The 24,495-nt window shown below is 43.3% G+C and overlaps 1 protein-coding gene across 7 annotated transcripts in view; it reads left to right on the top strand.

Annotated features, from left to right (window-relative positions):
• Window positions 1-24,495, top strand: part of cntln (centlein, centrosomal protein) — a 92,612-nt gene that overhangs the window by 30,515 nt on the left and 37,602 nt on the right. For all 7 annotated transcript variants that reach the window (XM_040023982.1, XM_040023985.1, XM_040023984.1 and 4 more), the window contains 5 exons: window positions 43-164; window positions 4,254-4,370; window positions 13,828-13,928; window positions 20,223-20,320; window positions 21,221-21,750. In XM_040023982.1, the coding sequence (XP_039879916.1) occupies window positions 43-164; window positions 4,254-4,370; window positions 13,828-13,928; window positions 20,223-20,320; window positions 21,221-21,750 (968 nt within the window). The remainder of the gene's footprint in view (window positions 1-42; window positions 165-4,253; window positions 4,371-13,827; window positions 13,929-20,222; window positions 20,321-21,220; window positions 21,751-24,495) is intronic.

Raw genomic sequence — 24,495 nt, 5'->3', positions numbered from 1 at the left:
GTTACCCAACTCACGACGGAATGTTGCCATTGTGCTTTACAGATGGAGGAAAATGAAGAGCTGAGGAGAGCTCACGATAAACGTCGTGAACGCCTGCGTTTGATTCAGACCAACTACAAGGCAGTCAGAGATCAGCTGAAAGAGATGGAGAAATCAAATGGCATGTGAGTACACACTTTACTGTCTAACATTTCATAATAAACTCTTATCTCACAGGAAATTATGACTGCAAATGAATGGTGAAAGATCAAAATATACAGAACCCACATCTTCATAAAATAAAACCTGTGCATACACAAAGCAACTGGGATAACCTCCAGTTTCACTACGCAGCAGTGAGTGAGAGACACTTCAAAGCATATAACTCACCTTGCCTTATGTTAAAAGCCCTGTGAAACACTACAACCCCCTGAAACCACTCACAAATAGTCTTAGGGCCCCATTGCGCTCCACATGTTGTCTGACAAGACCTGAGTTCTGGATTTGAGAGAGTGGGAGAAATTCCTCTTTTTTCATCTTTGAAAAGCTCAGAGGTTTTAAGCCCAGTCAAATTGGCCCGTTTTGTGCCAAGTGTATGTGCTCTTCGTCTCTTCTCCCTCAGCGTTCATTAAGATGTGAGAGCCAGAGGCTGGAGGTGTCTGGTCCTGGGGGTGCAAGGTGTTTGAGAAGGCCTGTGGAGGAAGGCTGCAAGAGGGAGGAGGGATGAGAGCCATTTCCTGTTTTGAGCTGCTATCTTCAGCAAAAACCACAGGATTTTTTACACAAAGTGGAAAATGTGCTGGAAAATGTCATTAACATACGGGTCTTTTCTTTGTGTTGTCTCCACTAGTCGTTACCCACTTTGCTGTCTATTTCTTTTCTCCACCAGCGTCATTAAGACCACTCAGAGAGTAGCTAAAGGTGCGTATATGTGGTGGCCGTGCGGGAGCGAGGTGTTGACCCCGTCAGCTGTTTTCTCTCTGGGTTAATTAAAGAAAACAGCAGTGCAATGTGAGCCCGTGTGAAAGTGGAGTGAGTGAGAGAGCGTGTTCAGCCCTAGGCTCGACTCGGCTCATGTTAGCTCAGCGCGGCTCAGCAGCATGTGTCTGAGACAGTGGGAACAAAGACGGCCATGTAGAGAGAGCCTCGGCAACGTTTCGCTGTTATGAATGAAACACTCTGAATGGTAACATTGATTTTTGTTGAAAGAAAGCATGCATGTTCCTTTAATAATACAAACAGGGATTTAGTTCAGTATAGAAAGCCTAATGTTAGATTTCAGTCTATCAGTGTCAGTGTATCTGTGTTTCATGAGTGATTTGACATGAAATTGATGCAATAGGCAGCTTTGCCCTTTTCAGTCTTCCTTGGCACCAACCAGTCACTCAATGTTATGATCTTGGCATTCATTTGGCATTAGGCCACATCCTTAAATAGCTGTTAAGCCCACTGGGGTAATGCCCGCCTGAATGAGAGACAATAGAAAATGACTTAAATACTCCCATTAGTGCTAGGAAATCAGGGGCCTAACAAGTCAGCGGGGATAGGCGTTGACTCTCATTGCATTTCGAGCTTGTTAGGGATGTCCCAACAGCTTCCATGCTGCGTTGTTGTAGATGCAGGGGGGTCAGTTTGATCCCCTTTGTGTTCCTGACCAAACGATAAATGGGTAAGTGCGTCTCTCTTCACCTGCCTGTACGAATGCATTTACTTATTTGCCGCGTCTGTCAGGTTTAGAAATGTTTAGACAGTGTCACAATTTTTTTATTATATTTCGTTTTTCACAATGACCCTCTGGTAAAGGTAGTTTCAAAAGTGCTGTGTTGAGTAGTGATCCGGCGTGTTTCAGATATTCTTTAGCAAAGTCTATTCCTATTCTAGCATTTTATCCTTGGGGCTGATGAGTGTTTTGCACCTTGTGGTGAACCCTTTTGTATTTGCTCTTGTGAAGTTTTCTCTTAATGTTAAATTTTTCAAGAATATGCTCACCTGCTTTAGAGTGTTTCTCATGTGGCTGAATGCTGTGAAGGGTTTTCTTTAGTATAGAAAGGAATCCTGTACTCGTAGTTTTTTTTAAAGATATACCAAAGTGTCGATGTAGCAACAAATAATGTTTTTGCTATCTCTCCAATGTATTATCTAATAAACTTCCAGCCTAATGGCATATTTCATTTACTTCAAGGGCGTCGTCCACATGTTTTATGTCCACCAAAAACGGCATCCTAATACAAATGCCACACATGAAATCAGCTCTAGACTATTTAGCTGCTTTACTGATGAAGCAAGAATAAAGGAATGTCCCATAGCTATCTATGACAAAACTACATAGGCAAGAAAAATTTGTAAACTCACTGGAATTACCAGAATTTTTCAATTTTTCCCTGAAAATGTGGTATGATCTTTATCAAAATTCCAGTTACGTTCAAAAGTTTTTCTTTTGTCAGTCTCCAGCATTGCCCAGCAAATTATTGATTAGATGATTGGTTTGTGTGCGATCAGCTGCCAAAAGATGTCAGTAATGTGTCTGTTAGCCAGTCCCGCCCAGAATAGAACTGCCAACCAATCGCAAATCAGAAGAACAGTCCATCGGCTGATCGGTATGCAGGCAATGTGCAGTTGGCCAGTCCCAGTGAAATCACCCTGCCATTCACCATTACTGCACCACCATATTTTCCCAAAATGGTGTGAAGAAGAGAGAGAAAAAAACCCAACTTCTTATTTATATTAGAGAAGGGAAAACGTTTTTTAATCAGACTGGGGATGATGGGGGTGAGCAAATAAAATTAAAGGTTATTAAAGCATCCGTACTCTGATCAAAGTTGCGCCCATAAACAGATTCCCCCTGATTCAGAGCAATTAGCCGCAGCAGCATGGAAAAGTTCTCTCTGTTTCCTCCTGCTTAATAATGGAAACAAGGATACCATAAGGGAGGATGCACTGAGGCCTGAAGAAGATGGCTCTCTCATGGCTCCATGTTCAACAGCTTTTAGGCCCACTGTAAACAAATTAAAATGTATAAAGCTTTACCATGACTTAATAAAGCTTCTTGCACATTTCTTAAGTAATGCAGATGATACACTGCAAACCGGAAATTGCACAGGGAGAATTGAAACAGCTGTGGGTAAAAGATCTTGTACTTACTCCAGGCACTTTTAATGTAGGTTTGGCTTCATTCATTGTGTGCTTTCAGAGAAATGTCAGTCTCTGTGCCTATAGAGTACAGTAAGGTTATGTATTAAATAACTTTAGACTCTGGGAAACTAACACACTACTCCCATAGCACGCATGTACGGCCACACAACTACACTCTAAAGAAGTTCAAGGGCTTCAAATTGCTCACAGGGGCATTAGCAGTATTAAATGAAAACATTTGCCATTCCTCAGTAGCTTCTAACTCCCAGTCACCAGGGTTTAACTAGTATTAGCATAGCACGGCGGCATCTAGATAGCCAATAATGACCATGGGAAAAGGACCCCTCCGCAACAGCGACCCTCACAATCCATTTCCACACCCCTGCCACATTGATCGAGTGAAAATGAGAAGTCGGTGTGTCTGTGTGCGTGACAAAAACGGTATTCTCTTCTCATCTGCTTCTTTTGCAATCTGTGGATTTCTCACTAAAACCTGTTTTAGTTTGCAAATGAAAGACTAATTGGAATTGAATGTGTTGGGCTCTGGCTGATTGATGAGTTGGATGTGTGCAGGGATGCAATTGGGGGCAGTGGCAATGGTGTGTGTGTGTGTGTGTGTGTGTGTGTGTGTGTGTGTGTGTGTGTGTGTGTGTGTGTGTGTGTGTGTGATTTGAAATGGGAAGTTCAATGGAGGCGGCAGCTACTGAGCACAAAGTGTCATTAAGTATTCATAAGTGAGGTGTAGACATTTGAATGACCTCGTTTGCGAGTGTGTTTTTGCCATTATTTACATTTGCATGGCACACAGGGAATGCTCCACTGCCCTGCCACACGGGCAGTGCCCTGGGCTTTAACAAACATGCATACGTCGGTACATGATTTGCCACTGAAATGTCAAAGTCAAGGCTGCTCATTTGAATACTGCTAAAGATGGCTGAATAACAAAAACACAGCAACACTAAGGGGCCTTGTTACCCAGAGTGAATTGGCCAGAGGCAGCAAGTTGATGTATAGTACCAACAATTTTCCCTTGTTAGTAGGTTTACTTTCCTTATGTCCGTATGTGTGCCAAGTGAGCCTGTGTTTTTCAGTTTCGCTTGTCTATACATCTACACTTTGGTCTTCTTTTGTTGTGTGTCTAGGCCAGGTGGAAGGATACAGCGTGCAGCGCCGTGGCAGCTGCGGCAAGAGGACAGTGATGCTGTATGGAATGAGCTGGCCTACTTGAAAAACCTCACCAGAAAACTCTCTATTGAAAAGTAAGTTGCCTGCATTAAAAATCCCCTGCCTGAAAACTTCCAATCTTTAAGTTGCAGTAGACTTGTTAGCTCACATGTGCACCTAGAGTTTAGCAACAGTACTGACACTCCCAGCTTGAAGTTACTTGAGAGATGCTTTTCATTTCATGTTACTTCTTTGTTACTTCTTCTCTTTGCTCCTTCTTTTGTCTTTAGTCTGTCTCTGGATGTAGTGTAGCCATTGTCTTGTTTGATCTAGAGAAGCCCCATGTAACCGTACCACTAACACTGACCCTCTGCAGTGCTACACAAAGCTTGGCCTAAAGCCATGGTCTACCTCTCTCCAGTCTTCCCTAGCCTTCACCTCTGCTCACCTCTTCCCTTCTCTATCTCGTGCCTCTGTAACCTCCCCTTACCCTCTTCCTACTTGTCTTCCCAGTTGTCTCCCTCCGGCCTTCTGTGATGCTGCAGTAGGCTGAGGCCAGAATTCTAGTACTTCCCCACCACCACCACCCCCTTCATTGCTTTCCCCTCTGCTCACCCCCCTGCCCTGTCCTCCTAATCCCAGCTGAGCTCATTATGATATAGCCCGGCTGGCTCTCTCCAAGCCTGAGCTGTCCGAGCTAATTACAGGCTAGCAGCCCTAGTGCCGCTGATGCTGCCTGTTAAGGGATGTCCGTCTGCCTGCCTGCCTGCCTGCCTGCCTGGCCACGACTAGAACTGAGCAGACCCGAGCACAATATGATATAGAGGCGGGGCGTGTGGGAGTGAACAGACCGCAGTGAACATGCAGGTTCCTTGGAACTGACCTGCAAGGAAAACCACAAGGGATGGAAAGCTGCTGGCCTCCTTCCTAGCTGTGCAACTGCCTCATCCTTAGGGGTTGGTGTTGATCCCCCTCATGTGCCCCTGACCAGCACTCCACCTCATTTCCTCCTTTCCCGGCCCTCACATGCGACCTCACGACGGTCGCTTGTGGAAAGTAAACTTGGCTGAGATGTTTTTAACTTGCACTTTAGAAACAAAACCTCTCAATTCCAGGGCAAGCATCTTCACGCACGTACAGCTCAGCAGGTTCCCTGTTACTTTTCCCATCTTTATTCTGCTCCTCCTTTCATACCTGTTGTGAGAATTAGCAGGAGTGAAAATAGTTTGGGACTGTGAACAAAGCCAGCTTAACCAAAAAGCTTTACTTTCCTGCAACTCACAATGCAAATTTCAGTTGAATGAGTCCATCCTAGTGCAAATAATCAAAGACGGTCCTGTTACCCTAAAGCAAATGCCAGGAAAGACTTGGGGCATGGAGGGAAAAATTTGCTTTTCACTGACTAGTATTATAATAAATGTGTTCATAACAGTTCTGTCAGATAAGTGTAATTGTTATCTCATAACAGCTAAAAATTGGGGCTAAATAAAGGCCCTTATTAAGCTTTAAATAGCTAGTGGTTGGTTTAGAGGAGAGTCTCTGTATAAACTCTATTTGTCTTTCATTTGGTTTCCTCATTGTCATGATATCATTCACAGATGCCTTCTTTCACCTTCTCCAAAAACAGCACATTTAAAGCACTGTCTTGAGGCCCAAATGACCATTTCCCACAATGAATATTGCTCTGATAACTTGTGCACAGTGGGTCCCTAAAGCACTAAGAGAGGGTTATCAAAACCAGCCCCCTGTAATCTAAGCACTTGAATAGCAGGGTGAGGAGGAAGGTGAAACAGGTCTGTTCTGTTTTGTTCGCTGATTTGTCGGCTCCCTGTGGTTTAATTTAAGGATGAATTAGGCAACAAATTACTTATTATTTGACAACTTTTTACTTGAAAATCATAGCAAACACCTATTGTGTGAACTTGCAGGAAGGATGACTTTTCATGTAACATTAATAAAGGTCTCTTTGGGCAGCACACGCAGCTAATACTAATTTGTTGAGTTTTGAAATGCTTTTGAATGAGTATTATTTTAGGCTCAAGTCTGTATGAATATGAATCAGGTCTGTAAACTGGCAGCACTTTATAATAATGTCACACTGTTATGCATTAGTAAGGTCTTAGTTCCTTATTAAGAAGTGCTTAATTAATCATTTATACAGCATTGCTCTTTAGTATGTCATTTATAAATTCAAATATATTTATCCATCGTTTACTGTTATCCCATATACAGCTATCACTACTGTATCGCTATTATTGCTGCTATATTAATGTTAGTAATAATCATAATCATAGACATAGAAATAGAAATAGTAGTATATTTGTATTTATAAATGGCATACTACAGAGAAGTAATGCTATATAAATGATGAATGCACTTGCTAATACCTTTGCTTCTGCACAGACAAAACATTAGTGCTGTTGGTCACTGATGTTAGGTCATAAAGATGCATTCCAAGCAACTTTAAAATTTTACAATTCCTACCTCCAACTTGGAAAAAGTCTGTTTCCAAAACAATTGCCTAGAAAACAGGATAAACAGGATGCAATAATTTACAAAATATTAGAAAGTATCACCAAGTCAACATATTAAATGCTGACTTACAGTATTTAATGCACGTCTCCACACTTAAATTTCTCAAAGGTGGCGTGCCAGATTTGGTGACCCCACTTTTGATGTAGCATTAAAAGACTAACAAAAGTTGTGTATTTCCTGTTTCCTGAGAAGTGCAAATTGTTTTATGTGGGACTAAGTTTAGATCATAGGCATATGGTGGGGAAAAAAAGGAGGGAAAGCATATCCCTGGGGGAAATAAAATGTGGTGGTCCATTTTTCTAATTGTAATTTTCTAAAGGCCATTTCCTCTTTAGTGATTTGATATGCCATGTTGCATTTGGCACAGCTCAGCTTATGCAGTTCCTTACAGCTGGCAGTGTTGCCAGCACTGGGAGGACGCAGAGCATCTTGATCTCCTCTTTATTTTATCTCCCCTAATCACTTATCTCAAAACACGAACAGATTTTTTTAGCTGCTCTTTCTGTTTAATGCCTCTCAGTATTAGGCTATATTCCTGCTGAGCTCTGCTCTATCATGGTTATTTTGCATTTCATCACAACCCATCTCTCCAGTTGTACCATTAGCCTTCCAATATTAGCTGCTAGTTTTTACAGATACTGCTTTAACAGTCACTAGAGTCACACAGTGAATTTCTTTAGTTTTCCACTTTTCTGTAGTGATCGGTGATGCGGGCTCAAAATTATGTCACAATATTTAAAGATAATTTACTGACAATTTAAAAAAAGAAAAGAAAAATAACTGAGTGTTTTGTTGATGCTTGAAAGCAGCATTTATAAATCTTTTCAAATGCACCACAGTCTTCGATAATGCACTTCCTAATTGGAACTCTAAATATATTGAAACAAGATGCCAACAGCAGCATTATAGTAGTGGCCCAGTATCATATCCAGTCATACAGCATAAGTCAAATATCAACATAAAAGCTTTAAATTTAAAGTAAAATTATAGTATAGCCACTGCTCTAAACCTTGGTTTTCCAGCCACTGTTTGCTTTCCCTGTCATATGGAGTGCAACTAGCCAGTGCTCCATCAACACCCATTTGAGCCATTTGTTTACATTTGGGTCACACATCACCAGCTAGTTGTTCCTCCTCCTTCATAACCTGATTTTACTCAATGGTCTGTTTTTTTTTTTTTTGCCTCAAGTGGTGAAACACATGTTGTTTCCACCTTTAGCGGGAACAGTTTACTTGCATATTTTGCAGAGTGCTGTGCTTTGCCAGAGGTTGCTAAAGTAGCTTCCTTTTTAGGCACTAAATGGTCATCAGAGGCTGACAGCTGACTCTTGCTCTTAGACATGCCTGGGCTTGTGTCCTTGTTGTACACACTAGGGAACATAAAGGCACGCTGTTGCGAGCAATAATAGCATGATAAGATATTATTATATAACATAAAAACATTTATATTGGTGTTATCACAGCCAGTATGATGTGACATAGCCCTTCTTGCATCTCAATAACATTTCTGAATTGATGCTAGATCACAGCTGTGTGTTTTTTTTTTCTGAAACAGTTGTTTGGGCAGCGTGGTGGTGTAGTGTCACATTACAACAAGAAGATCCTGGGTTCTAGCTCCCCACAATCATGATAAATGGATGAAGAGATGAATAAATTGATTTTTTTTTTAATGGGAAACATTGAGTGTGTGTTAAAAATAGCAGTTTTGGAGGAGACAGTTGACCTAATGTTGTTCTCTTCCCCTCACCCCAAACTGGTCCAGGCAGATGGCCGGGCTCAGGGAGGGCCGTCTGGGGCTCTTGAGGTTTCTTCCTGATAAAAGGGAGTTTTTCCTTCCCACTGTCACAAAAACACTTGCTGATACGATGGCATGACTATTTTCTCTGTACTAATGTAAGCACTTTGAAGCAGCTGTTGTTGTGAGTTGTTGCTATATATAAATAAAACTGAACCGAGTTCAGTAGACCATAGTGGTGAGACTGTGTCTAAGTCCAAAAGTGGAAATGGCACTAAGGGTTTCATTATCAGTGGCCAACTAAAAAATTTTATGTACTGGAAGTTAAAGAACGAGTTTAAATATTTCCATAATGTTTATGTTAACCCATGCTTTTAACGGTTCATCATTAGGGCCCACTTTCATGGTTTTTGCTGTTCATCGATACAAGGTTTCATACAAACTCATTTATGTAATAATGTCATCATAACCAGATCAGTATAAAGGGCAATGTAAACATTCAGCATTTAAGCCTGTTTAGAGTACCTCTTAGCTTTCTCTATGTTTTTTAAACAAAAATAACATAATAAGACAAAAAATAATAAGACAAATAAACTAACTGACACCAAGGACGATTTCCTACTGGTGTTGGTACGTAGCTGGAAAGCAACTGTGGGCAGGGTATGCTAGAAAATTCGCATTGGGATCATTTTATCTGCCTCATTATGCATCTGTCTGCGGCGCTCCATGTCCGTGCTTGTTAATTGTTGTTAAAGGTCTGTTGGTAAAAAGAGGCAGGATTATTTAGGCTCCATAAACAGAATAAACACATGCAGTGCACCCTCAGACTTAAGATGCTATACTCAGACGACATCAAAGCATAAATTAGCTAGCGATTACTGGGGAAAAAGCCTTTGAGATCATTTGCAGTGCTCCTCTGTAGAGAGTGACCATTATGGACGTGAACCTCCCCAATGAGCGACGTTGACTCTAATTAAGTTTAATAAAGTTTACCCTCATATTCCTCTATTTCTTTTCGTTTCATCTTGATTTGCTAAAAGGTATTAGAAGTAATGAGAGTCTTTTGCCTCCCGGACCAGGGCTTAGTTGGAGGAGGGACACATTTGTTCACACAAACAGACACACAAACAGAATGTTATATGCATTTTCCTAAATCAGACAACTAAGGTTTTCCCTCATTAATTATTTGGAAAGTCAATTACTATGCTAAAAAAAAAAGCCATCTTTATACTTAGCTGGTAATTATGTTGCAGGCTTTAGTGGGTCATCTTATCCCAGCGGTCCCCAACCTTTTTTGCGCCACGGACCGGTTTATGCCCAACAATATTTTCACTGACCGGGCTTTAAGGTGTCGCGGATAAATACAACAAAATAAAACTAGTACCGGTACCGAAAAAAAGAAGATTTATTCATAACACACGTGAAAAGACCCAGGAAAACCAAGTTAACGTTAAAAACAATAACAAAATAACGCTGAAAACTGATAAAAACCCTGAAAACTATACATTTCACACCTGAGCCTCAACTCTCGCGGCCCGGTACCAAACGACTCACGGACCGGTACCGGTCCGAGGCCCTGGGGTTGGGGACCGCTGCCTTATCCGATCTTATCGAGACAACATTACAACACAAAGTATGTTCTCACAAACACTATTCATACTTACAGTAGAAAACAGTATGTGTCTATGTCAAATTTAAAAAGATTTTAATGGACAGGCCTTCTCATTCCCATGTTAAAAAAAATACACCATTATGATATTGTTTGATTTCATTTTAGGATACCTAACGGCATCAACAAGCCTCTTTAACCATGAGTAAAGCGGACATCCTAGGTTGTGGTTGTAACACAAATCCCCATTTACTTCTCACATGATTGGCCTATGGCAGGAGTACCAACCTCTTCGAGATTCACTGCTGCCGCTGCCGCTGCATTGCCCACAGCTAAAAGTAGATCACAGAGGAACGTGAACTCCACCAGTCACCGTTTCTGCTGACAGCAGTGGCTTATCCGCTGAAACTCCCTCCATGAACAAACAGCCTCCTAGTCCGAGTTTAACCATGGGGGAAATCTCCCCACACACCCCAAAAACAGGAATCTTTCCCCAGTGATGAAAATGCCAGTGGTGTTTTCACTTTCTCACCCTGTTCCCCGCTCTGTGCCGAGAGAGAAACCAAGAGGAGGCTGGCGTGTGAAATCACAATGGCTGCGAATGATGCGTTGCGTTGTACACAATTGTGGAGGAACACTGGCAGTTTGTGCTCTAAGCTGTTTTCGGCGCAGCACATGTAGAGCTGAGATCAAATGACATGGAGTGGATAGCTCGTGGCTGAAGTACCAGCACAGCATGAGCGCGAAAATGTTTTTTAAAACGGGGCCAAAAGAGCGGCGTGAGACATAGACTTACATTGTAGACCACATCATTAGCAAACATAACACCTGTCTGTTGCCTTTAGTTTAGTTTCTGCCAAGAAACTTCTTTTGCTTTTATGCCTGCTGAGTGTTTTTTTTTTTTTCTCTTTTACCTTAGGTGAAGCGGCAAGTTGAGAGGGAATTGAAAATTGTCCGGCTAGCTTCATTTGATTTATCATCCTGATTAAAAAAAAAAAGAAAAGAGAAAAAAAAAAGACTCAAAGAACTCTGTAGGAGGTGCAGCTTTAGAGAACATTTTCTCCTTAGCAACATGTAGTATATGACAGGAAATCATGGCTTCATTTCAAATAAATTTCACGTTACTGGAGGTAGTGCAACATAGGGAAAAGATGGCGAAAGTATTTTCAGGTGCAGGTTGGTGTAGTTTGATGCACATCTAAAACATAGCTCCTTGAGGTTGGAGTTTGAGCTTGTGCCACAACTCTATGATGTTGGCTCAATATTTAATTTAAATTCTTGATGCTGCTCGTTTTTGTTTATTACCATATCTTCAGTAGAGTGAAAATACTTTGCCTCTATTTATCAGATTACTCACTCAAGGAGTTGGAGTTCATCCTAATTTGAAATCACATTTTTGACATTTTTATTTCACTAAGAAAAGAGAGAGGTTGTAAAAACTGGAAAGTAAGAAAACAGAAAACTTGTGGGACTAAAGATAAAGATAATTTAACATTTAACTTTAAAACTGAAACAAATGGAACAAATAGCATAGCAGTCAATTCTAAAATGCAAATTCACCAGTGAACCAAAGGTGTTTAAATGTTTTGGGTGGGTTGCGCGGTTGCCGTACATTTTCTTCTGGAAAATTACCTTACCAAATTTGTACCAACCCTAGCTCTGTTAGTTTCCTATCTCTTATAGATATGAGCAGAGTCTGCCACAACTGTTACTGAGTACACGTTGCAGTAGTCTTCCATCTACAGGATGTTATGCTGTGAAACTGCAGTCCCCTGGCCAATGAACTCCATTTGCAATCCAATCTCTTCTTCATCTAAGAAACTATGCTTATCCTTCAGCAAAACTGAAAGTTTTACATATGAGCTTTGGTTGAGCATCAATACCATCAGCATCCAAACAGGCATAAAAAAGAAACATGAGATGGAGCAGGCTCCTTTCACACACTGCATATTTCAGCTCATTTGTCCCATTAACAGCCTGGACACATAAGGCAGTGCCTCTGCTTCATCGACTGGAGTTCATTTATGGAGGAAAATCTATAGAAGAGCGACACATATCCATCTGCTTCCTCACTCCCTTTGGGAGAGTCATTTGTGTACTTATTTAGGCTGTGGTCAGCCATTAGACTATGCCTCTCTGCTGGACTGTGTGGACTAAAATGCTAATTACTTCCCATCCCTTTGCTATGCCGATAACTTCTCCCATGTAATTTTCTTGCCATATGTCTGGAAGAATCTCTTGGTTAGTGTAGCAAAATTAGATTGGTTGAAACAGGTGCCGAGTTTGTGTTAATTGGCATTATGCACATCATAATTCACCCTTACCACAAATGCCCTTTTACTACTCAAATGCTTCATAATGGAACATGCTTGCTCAGCTTACCACAAGCTTTAAGAATCAGCCAGGAGGAAGACCTGCCTTTGTAATGAGGTTAACTGAGGGAAGAATGCCACTATAGTAGGAGCTTGTTTCTAGTGTTTCTCTTTGACTCCGTGGAGCAAAGGGGAGGGAAATTAGGTGTGTGTTTCAGGTGTGGTTGTCTCAGTGGGTTTGTGTGTATCCTCAGTAGACTTCAGTTGGGGTCCTAATAATAACTTGAAAGTGCAAAGTCTAGAGCATGGCTCCACATAATTAGCCTTTAGCAGGAATCAAGCTAATTGCAGAGAGGTAATTGGGCACACTTTACAGTCTGTTTGTCTGCTGTGATACACACAAACACACTGTACACACTGTACTTTCCCACCTTGGCGTTTCATGTTGCTTGTCACTTTGATTTCCAGATGAATTAAAAAGCATTTTAATTAGTTGATTTCTTCGCCGTGTCATCTTTTTTTTTCCTTGGGAACAGAAGCCAGCAGATAAGATTCGAGTTAAAAAGTCCATTAAAAGTTTCTACATTAATGGCTTCCACAGTGGAATTGAGAGTAAAAGATTCTCATCACACAGTTCTTGTGTTGATTGTTTTTTTGCGTTTCTTTGTTACTCCTTTCATATTTTACTGTTCTACAGCCACAAACCTTTGGAAATGAATGTAGTGAAACTTTACTCATTTTGGGAAACTGAAAATGATGTTCAAAATTGTTGGTTGGTTCTAGTTTTTATGATTATGCTACTAAGTAAAGAAGAAATGCAATTGTCAAATTTCAAATTCTATGATATTATCGCTGTGTGACCTTTTGACATGTGCACTGACCTTGAATTTGACCTTCCTAGTAGCAGGAGATCTGTAATACTGCAAAGTGAACTTAGAATTTTTTAAAGCAAATTGAAATATCCCAGCAGTTTTCATTTTCTTTCACAATATGCTGTTGAAAATAGGAGTGGGCGATATAGGAAAAAAAATTCTGAATAACGTATCGGTGATTCCAGCTGGCAATTTATTAATGCAAACACAGCATTATACACAATTTAAACTCAACTAAACAATAAACATAGGTGTAATACATTTATATATATATTTTATTTAAAAAAATATTAAATATCTCACAAACAGTAGCCAATCAGCTATTTCATACGTCATATCTGGACTCAGTACATCAAAATCTATCAAAAAGAAATAAAACATTTTATCTCTGAAGCACACGTCTGAAAAATGATTAACCAGTGTTTCGAAAAACATAGATTTGACTTAGCAAACTTTGTTTGAAGGAAATTTGATGTTGTGTTTAATGCAGAGCTGGCTTGGAAGAAGAGCTTGACATGCTGCGAGTCCAGGCTGCTATGGACCGGGCCACAGTAAAGGAACTCCACCTCTGTCTTGCAAACAAACACCAAGGTGAGCATTTTCCTTCACACTAGTTCTTCTTTTTGTCAGGGAGTGCCATAAAAATTACAAAATAATGCTTTTCTCTTTGGTCTTTATTAATTGAATGCATGTTTCAATTTGTCTGAAAATAATTAAACTAAACTGAATTCTACACAGTTATTCTGTTTTTAATTTTAAGCTCATGTTGTTTGCAATGCTACTTCTTCTTCTTCTTCTTTTTTTAATTAAGCACTGGTCTGGTCAGGGCCATGTGCATTACTGCGCGGATTTAATAAGACTACTCCCAGGAGAATTCATAGGACAACTCAATTAAGACTTGATCAGCTCCTGGTAAATTGATTAGGACATCAAGTGTGGTGTCCATCTTGTCTGCATGTATTATTCCTGGTGTTAAAAATTACATCCCTTTTAATCCAATCTGCTGCTTTGTCAGATGCTGACCACTGCAACCAGTGACCTTAATTAACTAGTTCAATAACAGATCTGTTCTATATCACTTTAATTTTCTTCACAGCCAATGATGGTGTCTGGTGAAGATGCAAGCATGTGATTTAAAGGATTGCACTAATTAAAATAGTGGCTCGACTTCTGTTGGCAGTCTAGTTAGGAATATGAGAAAGCAGCCTCTGTTGAAAGGACATGCTTGGCTTTACATTTTGTCAGGGAAGAATCCCTTAACTTTGACGGAGTGTGGTCTCAGCAATAGATAGGCATCTGTCTTTTCTGATTTGGTATAGTTTTAATACAGATTATGAACATGTCTGCTGTTTTGCAGTCCAAATAAGGTTACACCATTGTGGCAATATTCAGAATATTTCATATTAAATCTAGACTGAACTGAGTATATTTGGAGTCAGTTGGACATAAAGTCAAGACTCTTAAGAGGAAATTATGGATGGCCATATGATTTACTCCTGAGGAACCGCTTTGACCCGATCAAAAAGATGCAAGGTTCAGTCGCTCACACCAGGATCACACTAACGAAAGACAGCAGATGAAAGGAACGGAGTCTTTGTGCTGCTTCCTATGAGGAGACACGGGAGGGATGTTAATGTATGCTGCAGTGCCAGAACCTCCTTCAACAGTGGGTGACTAGGGAGCCACCACGTCTTCTTATCAAGGTAGTGCTGAGGTGCCAACTCCCATGCCACCAGTGCTGGAGCTGGATAATTGTCTCCCAACCTGGTTATGTACCCAGCGAACACAGCAGCCCTCCTGTCCTATTTGGTGCTCTGTCTGATTGAATGTGACATGTAGGGAAGACAAAAGGGCAGGCTAATTCAAAGTAACAAACTTCCCTGGGCAAAGCATCAATGCAAAGCAAGGGAGCAGCAGCTCTTTACAACATGACCCTCTCTCTTTTTCCTCTCTGCTTCTGTGGCCGCTTTTTTCCACTCAACTCGTTCTCCAAAAGATCAAGTGACCTAAAAAGTCAAGGTCCTGAATATTTAATGTTTCCAGCCTCATTGTACAAATTATTTTGGTCATCCCGTCAGGAATGTTTAAACAGGAGAGAAAGAAAAGCAGAATGTTTTGTATTGTTCTCTTTCAAACATTCGTTTCGGTGTCTCACTATGGGGAACACTCTCTCAGCGTTGTCCTCAGAAGCCTCTATATCATTACTCCAGCCAGCATTGGCTGGCAGTCGTGACGCTTGCGTCAGGGAGGGGCCACCCTTCTCCCTATAAAAGGGTGTGACGCAGCATCACCCATCATTCAATTTCCTCTTCTCGCTTCTTAGAAACCTCATCTCTCCTGACTGTGAACGTGAGTCCTAGCTTAACTGTCCATGCGAGCAAGCTAACACCTTGGTCACCGGGCGCTAGCACGGTTCGCGTTTCGAGTCGCTTGCTCATCACCACAGAGCCAGGTCGGAGAGTGTGTTACCTGCCACCAAGCACCTAGCACAACAGCTAGCTAACCAAGCTAATTGTTTTTTGCTACACACGGTCACCAAGCCAGGTAGCACAAGCGCTAGCCACCACACTAGCTAGGTCATACTAGCTCACCATAGCTACCCGACCGAAAGAAAAAAAAAAAAAAGATCAGCGTTAGCCGTCCAGCCAATTCCAAGCTAGCTACACCAAGCTTCCTTAATATGGCAGACTGCAAACCACTGCCCAGAATTTGCCCCTGCGGTTGCAAAATCTCAGGTTCAGATACACATGACGCGTGTGTGATGTGCCTCGGGCTGCAACATGCCCAAACGGCTATTTCCACACTGGGTTCATGCGAACACTGCGCTTGCTTCACCCTAAAAAGTCTTCGCCGAAGGCTAGCCCGCCAGGCTAGCCTGTCAAAGAAGGACCCAATGCTGTCTCCAATCGGCCCACCGATGGAGCACACTGAGTCAGCCACACCAGGCACCAGCTGGGGCGACGAGATGGATATCGTCCTCCCGCTGGCGGATGATGCCGAGGTCAGCTGCGAAGCTATGTTGTCTGATTCCCTCGAGGCTAATGATGAGCTACTCAGCGAATCCTCTGAGGGAGCGTTGGAACATCTTGTCTCGGACGAGCATGACAACGTTTTCTTTGCCCCCTCTTCTGCGACACAAGGGGCCGATTGTGATAACCCCAGCACACAGTCCCGCGGCATGGAGCTATTTGACGTTGCAAAACGGGCAGCTGAAAAGCTGGCGATCCCATGGCCCGCGGTGACAACGGAGACCTCCACCTCACGATACGAGGGTAAAAGGCTCGCCAAAGTGAAGCGCACTACTAAGCAGGTACTGCCACTTTTCCCCGAATGCATGGACGAGGTTTCCATGTCATCTGGTCCGTCCCTGCCCTCCAAGGCCAAACGCCTGCAGTCCTCCCTGGCTGACAAGGTGTGTAAATCAGTTGCCACCACCGTGAGGGCATTGAACGCCTCATCGCTCCTGCTAGCCTACTCGGTGGAGCTCCAGGACCAGACTGCTGCGAACCTGGATGCTAGCAAGCTGTGGGAAGAGCTGGGCGTTGTTACGGACCAGTGTCTCCACCTCACTAGAGCAGCAATACAAGCGGCGGGCAGAGCTCTCAGCATCATCGTCCTACAGGAGAGGGCCAGATGGCTGAACTTGTCGGGGCTTTCAGATGGAGAAAAACGTGACATTCTGGATGAAAGCATCGACCCCGCTGGCCTTTTCGGGACCGCCGCTGCCACCATGCAAAGACGGTGCGAGGAGAAAAAGAACGAGGGAGAGCCCCTGCAGCTGTGTCTCCCTTGGAAGACCCCCCTCCACCCAGTTGCCGAATGTTCGCTCAGGTCACCAGCCGGCGTGCCGACGTTTAGAATTCGCAACCACCCCTCCCAGGAAACATGTCCCGCCTGCTGCCGCTCAGGGTGCCCCACCACCAGCCAAGAAGTCGGACCGCAAGAAGAAGCGGACTGCCTAACATCCCCCACGGGGAGATTGGAGCCGGACCAGCCCGGGCTCCAAGTCCATTTGGAGAAGTGTGTTCTGCCTCCACCTTCCAGCGCCTGGGACTCGAGTTGGATCCCACAGAGCGCATTTCAACAAAGAGACGACGAGACACTGTTCAGCTGAATCAAGCATGTCACACAAAAACACACTGTTTATTAAAAATTTACCCGTTGCATCCAGGCATGTTGCCAAGGGCACGGGAAAAATGTGTGAAAAACACAGAGAGTATGTTGAAAAACATAATGCCCCCACGCACCCAGACACCACCGGGGTCGATTCCCTCAGTGGTGTCCGGCCCCATGAGCGCTGGTCAAGCGCAGGCCGCCCACGCATGCGCAGTCGGGTCTGGCCCGCAAGACGAGTTACCGCCACAAGAGGTAGCCAAAGCTCCGTCTACTGTGGAATGCCTGTCTTTGGGGCCGCTGTCAGCAAGAATAGAGAGATGGCGAGCTCTCGCTGCACCAGAATGGGTTGTGAGGACATTAGGGTGAGGCTATCATTTGCAATTCGCAACCACCCCTCCCAGATTTCACAGAGTGATTTTCTCTCTTGCAAAAGGCGAATCGGCCAGGATCCTGCAAGAAGAAATAACTACCTTGCTATCAAAGGGAGCAGTACGAGAAATACCCCAGGAGCAGAGCCAGTGCGGCTTTTACTCAAAGTATTTTCTCGTGCCCAAGAAGGGAGGGGGACTGCGTCCGATACTGGACCTACAGGCTCTGAATCAGCATCTGAGGTCATACAAATTCAGGATGTTGACAACCACCACTCTGCTGCATGTAGTGCGCCCAGGCGATTGGTTTACATCAATAGACCTGAAGGACGCATATTTTCACATCCCTATTTACCCGCCTCACAGAAAATTCCTGCGCTTTGCGGGCGGGTTACGGTCCCGTCCTTTGCACATGCTGGCTCGCAGACTGATCATGTGGAGCAGCATCAATCTGTTGTCACTGAGAGCTACTCACATTCCAGGAGCTCTGAACTTGGGAGCAGACTTAATGTCCAGGGGAAACCCGCAGTACGTGGACTGCGGGTTTCCCAAATCTGGGTGACCCAAATCTGGACCCGCTTTGGCCACCCACAGGTCGATCTGTTTGCCTCGAGGGAGAACGCTCAGTGTCCACTGTATTTCTCCCAGAGGGACCAGGAGGCTCCGCTAGGGGTAGACGCATTAGCTCACAACTGGCCACAAGCTCTGCTTTATGCGTTCCCTCCACTGGCCTTAATTTCTCCCACTCTAACCAGAGTGAGAGAGAGAGGGCTAACAATGATATTGATCGCCCCAAGGTGGACGAGGTCCCATTGGTTAGCGGAGATTATGCCCGTCTTGTGGAGCGAACTTTGGCCTCTCCCTCTCCAACGAGACCTAGTCTCCCAAGCCAGGGGGAGATTTTTCACCCTCACCCCGAGCTCCTCGCCCTGTGGGCTTGGCCCGTGAGAGGTTGAATCTGAGTACAGCAGGACTCCCCAGGGGTGTTATAGCCACTATACAGAGTGCTAGAGCCCCCTCCACAAGATCATAGTATGAGAACAAGTGGAGGGTATTTGAGGAATGGTGTGGAAAGTCTCTCCTTTCTCCAAGAACTGTTAGATAAAGGAAAGGCCTTTTCCACAATTAAAGTATATCTAGCAGCCATTTAAGCCTGCCATGTGGGCTTCGTGGATGGCCCAGTGAGCCGCTAGTCTGCCGTTTCATGAAAGGGGCACGACGGCTCCACCCAGTGTCTAAACCTCTCGTTCCCACGTGGGATTTATCCCTGGTGCTGGGGGCAGTTTCACAGCCACCATTTGAACCACTAAACCAGGTGGAAATAAAAATCCTGTCTTTGAAGACTGCATTGCTCCTGGCTCTCGCATCTGCGAAGCGTGTCAGTGATATTCATGCGCTGTCAGTACACAAAGAGTGCACCCGATTCACGCGGGATAACTCTAGAGTCACACTCAGGCCAAATCCGGCCTTTGTGCCCAAAAATCCTTATCTCCAATGCATCCCATTGGAGCTGGAAGCTTTTTGCCCTCCTCCTTTCTCCACCCCTGAACAGGAGCGCCTACATGCTCTCTGTCCAGTTAGGGCTTTATGTACCTATAGAGAGAGAACGAAGGCTTTCAGGAGGTCGGATCAGCTGTTTGTTTCCTGGGCTAAACCACATCTTGGCAAGCCCGTTAGCAAACAACGCATTTCCCACTGGATTGTTGAGGCGATCCAATTGGCTTATTCCAGCTTGTGCTTCAGCAGGTAGATACTGGGTAGGTAGCAGTGACAGAGGTCTGTTAGATTGTGTTAGATGTGTTCATGAATACACATGCATCAAATGCCTGAGCACTTGCACTCTTGCATGCTTTCTGTTGTTATCATAAAGTCTAAATCATATGTTTGCCAGGGCCACTATTGAAGTTCCCAGAATAAAGCTGCATGTTTGTCTGTGGAGATTAGTAGTCCTTTGGGGAAACACAGTGGACTACAAAGCAGTGCAGCCTGGGGCTGTGTATTCACAAGGGATTCAAGCACTTCTCTTCGTTTGTTTTAGGTCCCCAGAGAGAGGTTGCATATAGTATACACCCGCCTGCACTTCTGAGCCCTGTTTTCCTATTTCCCGGTGGACTATTAAATAAAACACCTTTTTATTAATCTGAAGTTAAAGGGCTGTGTAAGATTTTTGAAACCAAAGGTGTTTTTTGCAGAGAAAATTCCAAGTCCACATGAAAACAGCGTTAGGGATTTTTCAGATTTGATTGACAAAAAGGAAAAAAGACACTGAACCTCAGGAAGGAAATTAGACCTTACTAATGCTAATTGATTTAAATGTACCCTTTTTATAATTATTCTATTGATTGAGCAGCTTGAATTTGACACGAAGTGTCACAATAACGAGCTTTGTTCTTCTTTGCAGAATTACTTCACAAAATGGTTGAGGAGCACCAGGTCAAAAGCAGCACTCCGAAAAAGCCTTCTCTTCTTTCAGGTCGAATGGAGCAGTCATTGAAAAAGGTACAGCACTATGCCGTCACGGGGTGTTCTTTGTCACTGCCTATAAAGGAAATCCAACACAGCCATAAGTTCAGCATGGCAGCTCTCAGAAATTTTTGATTTTGCTCTTTCAAGAATAGTTTAACGGTGTTCGTATGCGTTGGAGAAGAAGGGTCATGTAGTAATTTCCAAGCACAGTATCAACTAGACAGTCTATAAATTGCCAAATATAATTTGTGTATCCCAGAAAATACTAGTTGATTTAACGTAGATTTCATAGGTTTGGAGGCATGTTTTACGCTCACACTCACACACACATTTAAAACCCTGCTTGCATGAGCTTATATGTTCCCCCACCCCTTCAGCCTTCATGGCAGTAAATCATCAGGAGTGGGGATAGCCATCTAATTTTGTTTGAAGGGTACCAGGCTTCACCAGCAGGCAGAGAGAGAACCAAATAAAAGGGAAAAATTGCCTGGAGGCACAAACCCAGCAGGCATCCACTGTTCTCTTAAACAGTCTCCACCAAAGATCTAACAAATAGACTAAGTGCTCATGGTTGCAGCGTAGTTAAAGGTGATCAGGGTAACGGGGTGCAAGTCAGATGTCCATAACCGTGTTTGACTGGGGACGACGGTATTGCTCCCCTCTCCGCCCCCCACCCACACAGCAAACTGTAATTACGCACTTGGGAAAATATCAGTGGAGAGGAAAACTAGTAAATCACGATATGGTCTTTCTCATTGAATCTTACTAATATTAATACTATAGAGCAGGTTGTTATTTTATCACCAGCAGTCCAAGAATAAGTATTTCTGGGGGGTTTTAAAAATGGAAAAAAAACAAAAAACTACAGATATATATGCCAAAATTGATTATTTTGTAGCACAGGAGCCCCATGTATGTTTTTTTTCTTTTCAGATTGATCAACTGGAGCAAAGAATGATAAGCATGGAGGAGCAGACAGAAAGGCTGAAAGATGAAAAAGAGCAGCTACTCGAAGTCAACGAAGACTTGGCCCACAACTGCCGCAAACTCCAAGCCTCTTTGGATCATCAAAGAACTCAAGAAGCTGCTCGTGAAAAGGCAGCCCATGCGCAGGCCCTGGCTCAGGAGGAGCAGCACTGTAGTGAGGTCAAGGCTCTAGAAGTACAGCTGGCCTCATCTCAGAAAGAGGCTACAAAGCTTCATCAGCAGTTGCTGAAGCTGAGACAGGAGCTGGGGATTCTCAGAGCAGCTAAGGACTTCTATAGGAATTGTGCTGCAGGACCGATGCGGGCAGGTGGGATCGCTAACAGCATTAGCAGCAAGGTCAAATTCAAAACAACCAGGCACAGAGGTCTGCTACGGCAGCGCAGCCACCAAAAAGTCGGCGCCAATCAAGCCATCAGCTGGCAAGGCCCAAGCTCCAGTGCCGCTAAAGACGAGTGGGAGGACATGAGCATAGAAAGGTAATGATACACATGCACGCGCACTGACGCACATATTCTCACACACCCCCTCTCATTATTTTTAGGTGTTTGGGCAGAGAGGATGGGCTGGCTGAATAGTTGGGGGGGGGTACCAGCAGCAGCAGCATCGAGGGGGCAACGTGCATTTGCAAAGCGTAAGCAAATGGGTGATTGAATTTCATTGTCTGTCTAGTTGGTATTCAGGAGCCAAAAGAAGAATGTGAGCAAGAATGATAGAGAGAAGGAGAGAGGAGGGGGGGGAAACTACTGTCAGATCCTTTGAAATATCATGGGACGCCTCGCTTGGAGCTTATTGACTGAAATTTGCATGCAAAATTAGCCACCTCTCTACACAAAGTTGAACCGATGCCAGAAAAGCCCAGGGATAAGGGGCCGCCAAAGCCTTGATACCTTCCAGTGATGCCATTTTCATGCACTAGTCACGCTACCCCGAAATTGACAGTTTGGCAGTTTGATTTAATTTACTCGTTCTTTGCATATTTACTACCCCCCATCGACAGCACTAAGGATCCCCCTGCAAGGACCCAGTCCACCCCCTCCTCCCAAACACACACACACACAGACACACTCCTATATGAAGCCCACCTTGCGTCTAGTTATGTTAGTTATCTTGTGGCATGTCGGTTCACAAATGTATGTGTGTGTGTGTGTGCTGCTCTTTTTTTTCCTCCAACCACCCCATAGCCCCCTCCCAACACACACACATAGACATACACACATACACTTCCTTTCCATCCCACACTCCTCTCCTTAGCTCCTCGCCTTAATTTGGTTAGATGAATTTTGAATGACCCTACTCGGATCAGTACCAGATGTCTACAAGCTGTTTAACACCCTCTAAATTAAGAACCATCGACAGTAATTATTTCATGTATGTTTTATGCAAAAAAGCCACTGAGCCAACATCTATTGAGTGATGGCTGAAATGATTTGATTTCAAACACTCGCTGATATTTATTTCCCTTCTCTTTCTCTCCCGGTATGCCTTGCTCTACACGCTCTCTAGCTCAGCCCTCCTAACTCACTACCTCTTCACCGACTAATTCATCAGACTCTAATCCACCCCAGCTCTATCCGCATGAGGCCGTTTAACGGGGACTGGGTGCAGCTATGCCCTGCTTTCCTAATACCACTCCATGTGGCTAATAAGCAGCAGTCTAATAAACGCTTTACCTGAGAGGAGGATCTAAGTGGATTTTTGAAGAAGGGGCCTAAACTGAGATGTTGTCTTATTTAAGGCACCTGTCAACTGATTTGCTACTGTAAAGCCTTCTGTGCCTCGTATCTTCTAGGGGTCCTCTTCACAAATGCTGTCTATGTCTGGTTGACATTCCTGGAAGGTACAGTATTTCTGCCTAAGGAGCTTTGGCCTAAATAGCACCAAATAAAGATATCAGACTCGTTAAGGCTACTGACAAGTCTTTGTTTTTTTTTTCCCCCCACCTTATTTTTCTCGCTGCCTCTGGCACCTGCTCTCAAGTTTTGAACTGCTAGAGGCAGCTGACCAATTTAAGCAGATCAGCAGTTTTGCTGCTAAGCAGGAAAGAAAAAGAGCAAGCAGGTATCAGACGCAATCATTCAGTTATGCTAGAAGAAATAAAGGATATGTATTTTCGTGTTATATAAACTCTTGATCAGGGCTGCAGGACAGTACATTTCGGATGATTGGGCCACAAATTATGGATAAGGATAATATCAAAGATGGCAAACATTAATTTTCTCTCAAGGTACCAGAGTTTAAAAACGCTACTGGAGGGATTTGCTGTGATTGAGAAAATAAGAGAACATTCCTTTAAATAAAACAGGAGCATAAGAGTAGATCAGGGATGTCAAACATAAGGCTCGGAGGCCAGAATTGGTCCGGCATATAATGTGGCCCACTGGACGGCTTTGAAGAATGTGAAGAGGAGGATCAATTTTGCCATTTTTTTTACTGTATTTTCAGACGTTTTACAGCTTTTCATCCTGATAAAGAAATCACCCATAGCCATTCACACAACACCAAAATAATTAATTAATAGTCCCTGTTCTTTCACTACCTGCTAAATAATCATTTTAAAGACAATTTTAAAGAACAGTAGTAATTAAAAATGTATTAAAAGAGCATTTTCTGTGAATTAACAAAAACTTTGTTTTATAATAACAGGATATTCTGGGCATGGGCTACATATTTATTTAAGCCCAAAGAGTAGTGCTTACAGATTTATTTTAATACTGTTGAGATTGCACTTCTTTTTCTTATATTAAAATATTACCTGGATTAAATGTGTAGTTGAATTTGCTTACTGTGACAGAAAGGGGAATTTCACTAGTTTGGCCTACTTAAGATCAAAGCCTGTATGTGGCTCACAATGTAAAATGAATTTGACATCCTTGGAGTAGACAAAGCTAATCTTGGGTCTTAAAAACGTACAAGTGCCTTAGAAAATACATTATTCCTAAAGGCCAGCAGGAGGCGACTGCTCTGATTGCAAAAAGAAGTCCAATTGTCTCTCTGGATTCATGAGCACAGTAAATTTTTTATGGTTCACATCCAAAATTAACATGATGGTCATTTTGTAAAATACAGCCCCATGTAGAGTAAGACAGACCAGCAGAGTATGCTTTAGGCTGTGCCTACCTGCCTGTGATTGACAGGTTACTACTGTAGGGGCATGCATACTGTATCTGCTCAGTTCTCGGTCCACCCCTTACACCCCTTGGATGCTCTCATTTCCTCAGTGT

Source organism: Simochromis diagramma, unplaced genomic scaffold (assembly GCF_900408965.1).
Source record: "Simochromis diagramma unplaced genomic scaffold, fSimDia1.1 OVJJ01000302.1, whole genome shotgun sequence".
NCBI classification, from domain to species: domain Eukaryota; kingdom Metazoa; phylum Chordata; class Actinopteri; order Cichliformes; family Cichlidae; genus Simochromis; species Simochromis diagramma.
This window is presented reverse-complemented; position numbering and strand designations above follow the sequence as displayed.